At 41.7% G+C, this 12510-nt stretch overlaps 1 protein-coding gene across 1 annotated transcript in view; it reads left to right on the top strand.

The window, feature by feature from the left end:
- Positions 1–12510, top strand: part of ccdc50a (coiled-coil domain containing 50a) — a 43229-nt gene that overhangs the window by 18393 nt on the left and 12326 nt on the right. Inside the window, exons 3-6 of the mRNA XM_062027821.1 lie at positions 3026–3155; positions 3769–3862; positions 6454–6544; positions 10727–11449. Of these exons, the coding sequence (XP_061883805.1) occupies positions 3026–3155; positions 3769–3862; positions 6454–6544; positions 10727–11449 (1038 nt within the window). The remainder of the gene's footprint in view (positions 1–3025; positions 3156–3768; positions 3863–6453; positions 6545–10726; positions 11450–12510) is intronic.

Here is a 12510-nt window from a genome sequence, read left to right as displayed (position 1 = left end):
TTCACCTCAGCGACCCGAGAGCAGGAACTCTATTTAGCCTGGCGCTGGCAAATTGCCAGATGCTATTTGGAGCTTTTCGCAAGGAAGACGGATAGTTGGTGAAGAAGATCTTGGAGTGCGAGTGAGTGATGCGCTCCACGCTTAGTGCGTCAGCCGGCAGGATTTATCTGCAGTTACGGCCGCAACGGCGCACTCTGCTCACCTTGGAACGGCACCGCCACGACGCACGTTCATTTCTCAGGCGTCTTTCGGGTGTGTCGTCAGAGAATGACGAATATGCGCCCGAAGCGTTCATCTTGTTCTTCAATCCAAAACCGCGCCAGGAGGAAAAACATCAAGTAGCAGCGAATCAGGAAATAAGTCATTTGTTGACATTTCTGGCTGAGTGGTTTCCCACAGGACTGCGATTTATTTGCGGTGGTGACTTGCAGGGGGTGTCTATATGAGGCATCATTGACCAAGACGCATGTGTATGTCTTTGTTTCATTACTTTTAGCATTTCACCGCAGGTCAATTCCCATTTTTTTTTGCCTATATTGGATTTTTTCATGCCAGTGTTTATAACAGTGCATATCCGACCCAGGCCTCTTTCGCATGTTGATATAAATCTTGTACATATACAGGGTTTCCCCTAAACTGCCAAGATATCTGTGGCGGTGGGGGCGTGGTCACCCTGATGTCATCAAGTCATTTGCATAATTTGTTATGATGATTTTCTCTAAAAAGACTCCAAAAATTTTAACATACATTAAAAGCAAATCTGTTATTATTAAATAGTATTAACATTACATATATATTTTTATTGTTTTGCCATATTTTCAGTTGTTGCTGCTTTTTTTACAATGTACTTTGTTGAGATTCTTTTCAAGGTTTTACAGACTTTTAATGACTTTTTTAAAATTAAAAACAACTAGCAACACATCTAGCATCTTCTTCTGGTGTTATTATAAAATGTACTTGTGTTTAGAGATTACTTCTGTCCCTCAATGTCGCTGACTAAAGAAGAGGGCTGCAGCGAGTATGACGTCACACTTGTTTGGCGGTGTTGCTCTAGTTTCACTTTCTCTTCTTAAAAGCTGCCACTGTCTTCTTAATATTTGCACATTTTGTAGATGGCTGTCCTTGTGTATATCTGCAATATAAATAGAAATCATGTCCACATCACAGACATGCTGACAACGCTCCAGACAATGGTGTACGTTTTTGTTTACATCCGGTTTTGGCAGCGCAGTTTTTGGTAATCAAACTCTTTCTTCGGTGGTCAAGTTTTCAGTACATCACTTGGCAAATAGTGCGCAAATAATAGGCTACATATATCAATTCATACTGTAACGACCAGCTAATGTTTTATGTTTGTGTGGTTTGAATTTGATGTCAGTTTTTCCCATGTTTGCAAACACATCGTCCGTACCTGAAAGGTGATTGGCGGAGTATGAGGAAGTGTTGTTGTCTGTCCGGGGAAGCGCAAACTCACGAGACAAAAGTGTTGGCACGGGAGGTAACACCTGTTGGAATTGTGCCGTTCGTTATAAGATTGGCAGTAAAAGTTAAAAATAGTGCAGGATTTTGTGTGATTTCTTCTGAGGGCTACAATATATTGTATTACTTTCATTTGTTTTCAAGTAAAAAAATCAACTTATTTTCAAGGTTTGGCGGTAATAAAAATGACCTGTCGGTGCACCACATTCAATTAGATTATGGGGAAACTCTGTATGTAGAGATACGATACGTCCTCAATGTGAACGCTTCCGCGCTCAGGTCAGACCAGAACATCATCAAAAAGCAATAGGGGTCAAAATTATTCACCAAAATAGACAGTTACAAAATAAATAGTTGACAATGGAGCAGAAAACAGGTGAAAATAAAATGTTTTAGGGACTCAGGCGGTTTGTAACTCCCATTTGGTGGATTTAAAAAAAAAAAAAAAAAAGTGCATACTTCCTCCCTCAATTTTTCTACAAATGTTAATGTATTTAAGTACACACTGTCATGTCGTTGAATGTGACTAAATAATAAAATAACATGATTATATTCATATTGGCATTTATGGTAGCTAACGATTAGCAATCTATTTGTGAGCTGGCGTTTAGCGCTCCAATTGTCAACCGGCGATTGGAGCGCAGGCTGTCAGCTGGCGATCAAGCAGGCTACCTACCAGCTAGCGATCGGAACCATAGTTTTCAACTAGCGATCGGCGTGCTTGTTGCCAGTGATCAACAATCTCTTGGTCAGCTGGGGAATTGTAGCCCGAGTTGCCAGTCAGGTATCAGAGCCCGAGTTGCCAGCCAGGTATCTGAGCCCGAGTTGCCAGCCAGGTATCTGAGCCCGAGTTGCCAGCCAGGTATCAGAGCCCGAATTGCCAGCCAGGTATCAGAGCCCTAGTTGCCAGCCAGGGACCGGAGCCCTAGTTGCCAGGCAGGGACCGGAGCCCTTGTTGCCAGCCAGGGACCGGAGCCCTAGTTGCCAGCCAGGTATCAGAGCCCGAGTTGCCAGCCAGGTATCGGAGCCCGAGTTGCCAGCCAGGTATCGGAGCCCTAGTTGCCAGCCAGGGATCGGAGCCCTAGTTGCCAGCCAGGGATCGGAGCCCTAGTTGCCAGCCAGGTATCGGAGCCCTAGTTGCCAGCCAGGGATCGGAGCCGTAGTTGCCAGCCAGGGACCGGAGCCCTAGTTGCCAGCCAGGGACCGGAGCCGTAGTTGCCAGCCAGGGACCGGAGCCCTAGTTGCCAGCTAGCGATGGCAGCACAATACTGTTACTTGAATATTGTTAGTATTGCACAATAACAAAGTACTTTTAGGACCAGTTTAAGGTAAAATACAATCATAATTTCATACAATATATAGTATAAGTACTTGTCTTTCTTGGCCCAGATGTCAGTGTGGATGTTTTTTTTTTGTTAGTCTTGTGACTGGCTAGTGAGGAGGTACTGCGTCTCTCTGCCAAAGTCATCCAGGATACATGGATGGGTGTCCATGTGTCATATTTGTGAAGACACTCAGAGGAGAGCAATGTGTTTGTGTCTTCCAGTTGAGAGCCACTTGGCGTCCAACGTCCACAAGAGCCGTCTGGTGCAGCAGGACCTGAAGGTGGCCAAGAAGCTGCAGGAGGAGGAGGATGAGATCACCAAGGTCGTGATCAAGAAGCAGCATGTTGACATGTGAGTGTCTCTCACTGACTCACCGCTTACACCATGTGACACATTTCCAGCAGTCTTACTAGCTCATCAGCAATAGCAGGGACACTTGTGCAGCAGTGCTCCACCTAGTGGTAGCCTGCAGTACACCTCCTAGCTCGCATCTGGCTCAATGCCATTTAACACCGGCCCCCACCTACCGGGGTAAAATCTCCTGTGTGCCGTGCATTTTAATGGCATAAACTTGCTGACTCGTACAGTGTCCTGGTAATTTGGTCATGCAGCAATACTGCTGAAAAAAGGCATCAACATTCATGCAAATGTGGGGTGCGGTTCCCTTAAAGGCTCCGTTATAGATTTTGGCGGTCTGCTTCAATAATGGATCAAACTGACAAAAAAAAAGCATTATAATAATGGCAGCCTTACAGTAGACACAATGATGGACACTCTTCCAGGTGTCATTCTACCATGACTATATAAGGAGTTCAAAGGCTTCCAGGAACATGTTGTCTTATTTATTATTTTGGTTGTTAAGGTTTTGTTGTCCTCTCTCTCTCTCTCTCTCTCTCTCTCTCTCTCTCTCTCTCTCTCTCTCTCTCTCCTGCCCACAATCGACACAAACTGGCGGAAACCTCAGCGAGCGCCAAGATAATGAGGTCGCCCTTGAGATTCAGGACCAACTGGTCCGACAGGCCGAGCAGCAACGACGCCAGCAGGAAGAGAAAGATGCGGTAGGAAATGCGCGCACACACACACACACACACACACACACACACACACACACACACACCCTCACACACCCTCACACACACACCCTCACACAAGGTTAGTAGTTGGTATGACTTTAATGACACGAGTGCCCCTCCCAGTTTTAAGAATGGGTTCAACTGATTATTGTCATCTGTAGATATCTTAGTCTTTAGGTTTGAATTGTTTGGGGCAGCAAAGTATTTGCTTGAATGAAGGTTGAATCCCACTGTGAATGAAAAAAGCACAACAGTTTACACGCTGATTTCATCATCCGCTCTTGAGCAAGGTACCGCACCACCGCACTTAAACCGATACGGCACTAATTCCCGGTACCTGGCAATCAAGACCAGTACTCCAACTGTACCACTTTTTGGTACCTTTTTGTGTGTCATAATAAATATTGTTTTTGATAATACATTTTTTTTTTTATTGCAACATTTAAAAATGAGCTGACTGTAAGTAATAACTGCTGTAATATCTTGTTTTATTATCATATTTTTCTGTCTCATTTTCAAGTAGGTATGAAAGAAAGCAATCTATAGTTTATGGCTATGCTTTGTGTTTATTTCCAACATGCATACAATTACAACATGACACATGATGTTAAACATGCTTGTATTTTTATTAAACACCTTATATTTAAATAAATATAAATGAGATACACTACCGTTCAAAAGTTTGGGGTCACCCAAACAATTTTGTGGAATAGCCTTCATTTCTAAGAACAAGAATAGACTGTCGAGTTTCAGATGAAAGTTCTCTTTTTCTGGCCATTTTGAGCGTTTAATTGACCCCACAAATGTGATGCTCCAGAAACTCAATCTGCTCAAAGGAAGGTCAGTTTTGTAGCTTCCGTAACGAGCTAAACTGTTTTCAGATGTGTGAACATGATTGCACAAGGGTTTTCTAATCATCAATTAGCCTTCTGAGCCAATGAGCAAACACATTATACCATTAGAACACTGGAGTGATAGTTGCTGGAAATGGGCCTCTATACACCTATGTAGATATTGCACCAAAAACCAGACATTTGCAGCTAGAATAGTCATTTACCACATTAGCAATGTATAGAGTGTATTTGGTTCGGAGGTGTACCGAACGAGTTTCCACACGGACATATTAAGTAGCGTAACGCACGTTGTGTAAACAATGCACACCGAGGCACAACACACGGCATGCTAGCAGCTAACGGGCTACGATAGACTGACCATACGTCCTCTTTTCACCGGACATGTCCTCTTTTGCGGAGCTGTCAGGGCGGAGTTTCTTAAATGCCTCAAATGTCCGGCATTTTGAGTTAGGGTTGCGTGTATTTTCAATGTACGTTCAGGGTTAAGAAGGGGTTAAAAACAAAACAAATTGTGCGTGCAGCAGCATTGGTGAGGGAGTGGCAGAGACAGAGAGCGAGAGAGTTATGATAAACGCGCATGCGCCGCCAGGCTCTGCTTTTTATCCATAGATTTATCAGATTAAATTTTTTATTATCTATAGCAGGGGTGTCAAAAGTGTGCCCCGGAGGCCATTTGCAGCCCACAGCTAATGTTTTAAAGGCCCACGCCACATTCTAAAAATACTATTTAAAATAAACAAAAACATAACAAAAGTGAAATAAGAAAGCTTAAAGGTTAAATGTAATTTAGAGAAAGTTGCAATGTTGACTAATAAAACAAAGCTGTTTTTTTTCTTTTAAAACTGTCATTGCTCAAAACATAATATTGAATCAAAAACAATGTTATTATGAATTATTGACCTATCCAAGGTTCCCATTACTTCACATCAAATATTCCACTAAGAAAAATATTTTTGGTGGAAGATTTTGCAAATTTGGTAAATAAATAACCCAAAAATGTATATTTTGTTGTTTTCTTACTGTACCAAAGTGTGAGCACCCCTGACCTAGAGTTAGTTCTGCGGATTCCGCTCTCAGTGCTGCTGGATTCATCGCCAGTGAGTGTGATGTCACACGCAACCCAGATACCGTAACATGGCACCGTTTGATTTTACGTGAATCGGCCCTCGGATGCCAAAAAAGTAGCATATTTTGTAGCCATCCCTGCGCACCACTCTAAATAAATATCTACAACAGAGCGCTGCATAAAAGAAAATGAGAACATTACCATTATTCTACCCAATTAACCACAGTCTCCTTTAGAACCCTGCAGGTTCTACAAAAACAAAACATCAGTGCTGTGTTAAAATACTTATATGTGGCTGTAGGCAAGCTCTTTTTTTTTTAGCTCCACAAGATGGCAGGCGTTTATCTACCTGTGCTTAGGCTTCAAAATGTACTCGGCTGTGTTGGACTTGCCGTACTGTGGTTTACTCTTCTGTGCTATTCATGCTGGCTCAGCAGTTTGCTCCTTATCGCTATTACAACATCGGTTCTGTCGCTGCTGTGTTGTGCACAATACTTGGTTGAATAGGGCTGCGTTTTCCTTTCCACTTTCTCATGCCCTCCATATCATTTTATTTCCAAAATTAATTTGTTAGGTATGGGCATTTAAAAACTTGGTAGTCTATCGCCGCAAATGAGGGATTCCTGTTTATTGTTGCTTGTGTGTGCATTTTGCAGAATATCGCTCGGGAGCTACACGAGAAAGAGATGAAAGAGGAAAGGCGACGGAAGAAACAACTGGAAGAAGAGTACTATGAGGATCCAGGAGGTGAGGACCATGACCTTTCTTTGCCTAAACCTGATTATTTTTAGCGGCCCACTGACCCCAAATAACCTCCTGTTGAGTGCGGCATGAATGCAAGCGTGACACACACAGAGATGCAGGCATTGTCTGCAGTTTATGTGAAAACATTCCACGTTTGTTTTGTTATAGCGTGAACAAAGGAATGACCCTTTCTGAATAACGCCTTGTTTCCACCCAAAGGTTCACTTCAGGTCGCCACAATACCAAATGCACCATTTGTGCTGCATTTACTTCAGTTCGAAATGTCCTCCGATAAGCACACAATTTCTTCTATTTTACTAAAGTCCTTTACAAAAGGTAAACATGCTAGGCTATAGGTTTTGAGGAACTAGAAGCTACACAACAGGCAAGCACACAAGCTAGACATAGGTAATAATCACTGAACAATAAAAGATAAATAAAAAATAATAATTTGTCTATATGAACAAGTGTCACATATTTATAGTTACATATTACTTACAGATAAAGTCTCCAAGGCAGAAGCGTATTAGAAAGTATCCAGTAACAAACGTGTCTGCATCATTCAACTAACTGCAGCACGAGCTTAACTTTTATTGCATTATTGTGGACACTATGTATTACCAAAAATCAATTACCACTCCACTCTAACTTAAAATGTAAAACCAACTTTTATCTGTTGGTACCTGTTTTTGTGAATTTGAGATATATATATATAAGTCCCGAACATGTGAAATAAAACCATGGAAGCATGGCTGAGTTATTTACAAAACAATATTGCCTTCCTTCATACTTCCTCAAAAGGCGTTTGGAATTTGCACAACTTGGCGTTTTTCCCACATGTGACGTCAGCGGATATCTCCATATATGGTAGAGCTTTACTCGAAGAGCTGAGCGCGAGTCCGCCGTTGTAGTCAATAAGTTATTTTTATCTCCATCCTCTTGTTGTGGGGCAGACTGACTCGTACATGCACATGCATCCTCCGCTGTTGCCATTTCTAACACAAAGTAGCGTACAGTTCTAACTTAAATCTGTCAGTAGACTCCATATGGAAGTGCTAAAAACGACAACATGGCTGGCGGGGAGAAGACGCAGTCGAAGTGGAGGCACGTAATAAAGATCGGCCCACAAAACAGCGCATTCTGAAGAGACTTGGAGATGGTCTGTAAAACATAATCCATGCAACATTTTGACCAAAGAACCACCATTACATGTTATGTAGACCAGTGTTTTTCAACCACTGTTATGTAGTTTCACCTATTTGGGTCAAAGATACTTTTTGCAAACCAGTAATTATAGTCTGCAAATGATGTGTAGTTGTTGAGTGTCGGTGCTGTCTAGAGCTTGGCAGAGTAACCGTGTAATACTCTTCCATATCAGTAGGTGGCAGCCGGTAGCTAATTGCTTTGTAGATGTCAGGAACAGGGAGAGGCAGTGTGCAGGTAAAAAGGTATCTAATGCTTAAACCAAAAATAAATAAAAAGTGAGTGCCCCTAAGAAAAGGCATTGAAGCTTACAGATGGCTATGTAGAACGAAACTAATACTGAACTGGCTACAAAGTAAACAAAAACAGAATGCTGGACGACAGCAAAGACTTACTGTGGAGCAAAGACGGCGTCCACAATGTGCATCCGAACATGACATGACAAACAATGTCCCCACAAAGGAGGATAAAAACAACTTAAATCTCCTTGATTGCTAAAACAAAGTAGATGCGGGAAATATCGCTCAAAGGAAGACATGAAACTGCTCCAGGAAAATACCCAAAAAAGAGAAAAAGCCACCAAAATAGGAGCGCAAGACAAGAATTAAAACACTACACACAGGAAAATAGCAAAAAACTCCAAATAAGTCACGGCGTGATGTGACAGGTGGTGACAGTACACCTACTTTGAGACAAGAGCTACATTGATGCATGCTTGGTTATGCTTTAAAGTCATATCCAACAATTGCGACGACAACTTTTTACTGTCAACTGAGTTTAGTTTTTTAATGATTTCTGTTGGTGGTTTGCCTCCGCATTTTTTCAACGCAAAAAATGTTCCTTGGCTCAAAAAAGGTTGAAAAACACTGATGTAGACCACCAGGAAGTGTTTAAAATGTGGAAAACAATTATAATATGACCCCTTTAAAGACAGCATAAGTCCATTCAATAGGTTAGTGTTTTTCATAGTTATTGTTCTGTTTGACTCATTGCACTTGATCAAACCTTTTCCAACATCCCACACACACTACAACATGTTTCCTGCGGATATCCTATTGGATCAATACTGCTATGGTATTGGAGTTAGTTGGAACACTCTTACTGGAAACTGAACTGAGTGGAAACAAGGCTACAAGAGTTGTAAGTTTAAAACCAGGTATGTTGCTGCCGGCTTTTCTTTTTGAGCAGGCTGTGCTGTGAAATGGTCCGGGGATGACTTTGCGTGTGCACTGAAGTCATTATAAAGCTTGTCACCGGAAGTTAGGGGCCTATTTTTATCTTTAATCCACAGGATCAGTGTCGCACACAAGCCAGCGTGTGCTTACAATCCGTCTGCGCTTTTCAGACAATCAAGTGGGAGGAATAATGAGGGCTTGAAAGGAAGAAAACACTTAAACCACTTAGGCTGTGTCGCTTTATGCCAGTAGCAGCCACTTTAGACCTGCACTTTGAATTTTCTTCACACTCAGCAACGTCCTTGTCCTCAACCTGAGGAAACTATGGTGCAGTTTTTCTTTGCTCATTTGTTCTTCACGCAGATCACCTGCCATCATCGTGTCATTTGAAATTTGCTTATTTTGAAGCCATTTTACTTTTGTTAGCATTTATGACACTAATGTTTAGCTTACTAACAACTTTAGGAACTTTTGTCCATTTTCCATTTGCCAGCATAAAGTTGCCATGACTAACCTACTAACCACCTGACTTCATTACCGTATTTTCCAGACTATAGAGCTATGGAACTATAGAGCGCACCCACTAAATTCTACAAGAAAAAAATATTTATCTATATAAGTCGCAGATATATACGTTGTGAAATGAGTTATTTACACAGAAATATTCTGTAAATGTTTATTTACATATCTTAATTTTTTCCAAACAGTGTCTGTAACACAGCAGTAAAACAGCTGATCAAACAAAACAGAAGTCATGGTCATGGATCCACTAGCTGTGCAAGCTAGCTCTCCAATCAGCTAAACAGACTCAATAACTCCACGGTGACGTTTTGGTGAATTTACTGAGGAATTTGTGAAACTGAAGCAATACAAAAAGAATGTCATTGTAAGTTAATAATACTAACAGACACTTTTAAACGTGTTAGCATATTAGCTAATGCTAACAAAGCTAGCTTTGTTACATTATGCTCGCACATACAAATATGTGGGGCGTCAAATCGATTTTGAATGAATCGCGATCCTTATTTGTAACAATTTTTAATAAATAAATAAAAATCTAAAATCGATTTAAAAAAAAAAAAAAAAAAAAAAAGTATATATATTTTTGTATCTGTACTTTTTAGCCAGGCAAATCATATTGTTGACGTAGATGCCCATATTTGCTGTACAGATAATTCATACATAAAGTTATCAAAGTTGTTTGTCTATTTTTCATAGAACTGGCACACAAATTTATTTAAAAAAATATATATATATTGATTATAAATCCAGAATAAATTCTGAATCGACTTGTTACCCTCAAGTATCGAATCGAATTGTGTGCTGCCCAAAGAGTCACAGCCCTAACAAATATGCATGAAAGTATTCCGACATCCCACGCAAGACGGTCGAGTAAGAAATAATTGTTTTAGTTATATTGTAAAACTTACAAACGTTGCTTGGAGTGATGGATAAAAAATCCATGCGAGTAGAAACGATACGCACGTTTAGAAGACGGAACGGCACTTGTACTTCCAGTTCAAAACTCTAAACAGCAGGAAACACTAGCCATGTGAACCGACTCGTCCAAAAGATGGCGCCATTGCACAAACAATGATGTATTTTGCATGTGTATTATAAAAACTATTTGCATTTATCAGCGTAGAAAAATCCATAAATATCCACATCGCTTTATAAGCTGCAGGGTTCAAAGTAGTGGCTTATAGTTTGGAATTTACGGTACCTGTCTTGGTTGTCACTTTGCACATCTCCACGTTCCCTCCAACCATCATTCTGTCAATGTCCCCCTTTTCCCGACTTTTCTCAGCTGCAAGACAGCTTCTTGACTTGGACAACCCTGTGCACCACACCTCTAGTTCCTCAAATGCTGTGGTGAGCTCCCCAGTTGATCACTCGCCAGATTATAATTCCATCGAGCCAAAAAGGAGCAGGCACCCGAAACATGACCCAGCAGCGCCACACAGCCCCAAGTACTCTGAACCCCCCCTGGTGGCAGGAGGAGGGCAGCGCAGGCATGCCGATCCATACCCAGTTCACCAGCTGTCCCCAAAAATTAGGCCTGGGGACAGGTACCCGGACTATGAACCAGCTGAGTCCAGCAGAGCACAGGACTCGGAAAGAGCGGTGAGACGGAAAGACAGGCCGGCCCGATCTCCGCATGGTCCCGTGGAGAGAGACGAAGGCTGGCAGAGGGACAAGAGACACAACCGAGACTGGGCCAGAGAACCAGAGCATTACGTGAGAAGGGAGAAGGACTTGAGAATGGCGAGAGCAGGGAAAGACAGAGATGGAGGCCAGAGAGACTATAGCGAGGACGGGCACAGACACAAAGGACATCGAGGCAGGGAAAGGCCTCTTGACCATGAACTTTTGGAACCCAGGCGGGGCCGGGGGTCCCGGGAGGAGGAAGAGGATGAGGCGAGGAGGGCCAGGGCTCGCCAGAGGGTTCTCTCTGACGAGGTGTTTGACGAGCACAGGAACATGGACAGCAGGGAGCTGCCACAAGGAGACGCCTCCAGCCGAGAGACAGGTACCACCCTGAGTCCCCGTCCGGCCTCTGTGGGCGTGCTGTGGGTGCTTTTTGCTGTCAGGTGGTGGTCTGATCAATCTTCATAATCAGTGATCCAGTCATCTCTTTTGTGATTTCATGCATTTCAAGTGATCACGCTTTTGCTACGCTGTGCTCTTTTCTCCTTTTTTTGCTGTGACCACCTTTATTTGACACTGCTGACTAATGTCCAAGAGGTTGATGAGAGAGCCAAGAAACACAAACATTTCACATGGATGTCTGTGAGGGCAATGCCATGTTTATTTTACGCTAAATACTACAGACTGTGTGATTTTTTTATATAGTATAATATAAGTCTTATTTCTTCCTAAATCTATTATACCAGTCCTTCTTAAACAGTAGGGCGCCCTCCGGGGGGATGCGGTACCATGCCAGGGAACGTGCTTTATCAGTATCACGCTTCAAACCCTGCTTAGAAAAGCTGTGCATGATAATTGTAGCCATTAATCCTGACTTCTTTATTTTAATGTATAACAGAAAATCTGGCAAAATAGTTTTATTCATTTTTGTTTTGTAGATGAGTGTTTTTATATTGTGCTCTTGACTTAATATTGCTGCTATATGATATTGTATTATTTGTTGAGTTCATTTAATTGAATTTGTCAGTATCATATGGCTCAAGGCGGTCAAAACATGTTCATAGTGTAAATTGGAATGTCATTTTTTGTTTGATTTAGACAACTTAATGCACTTTATTTTCTGTTACAAACTAAAAACTATTTTATTAGTGATTTTTTTGTTGTAAGTTGAAGTATATTTCTTTGTTTTTCTTTAATGTTAATAAGGATACAATGTAATGCAGAGGTGTACTTATAACAATTTTAAAGGCTAATGATACTGTTTAAAGTCGCGGGGGGAGGGGGGTGGTTACAGAAAATAATAGAGAGGCACAGTTAAATTGAAGCGAACCAATTATACATGAAATACTTGGTACTTTTTACGTGTATCGCGAGCGTTTCATTGAGGACACGTTGTTGCGTGTTGGACACACTGCAGTACCTGCTCTCTCCACAAGGGAAGAT

The sequence above is a fragment of the Entelurus aequoreus genome, linkage group LG19 (assembly GCF_033978785.1).
Source record: "Entelurus aequoreus isolate RoL-2023_Sb linkage group LG19, RoL_Eaeq_v1.1, whole genome shotgun sequence".
Taxonomy (NCBI): domain Eukaryota; kingdom Metazoa; phylum Chordata; class Actinopteri; order Syngnathiformes; family Syngnathidae; genus Entelurus; species Entelurus aequoreus.
The sequence above is the reverse complement of the archived record's forward strand: the minus strand, read 5'-3'. Positions and strand labels throughout refer to the sequence as shown.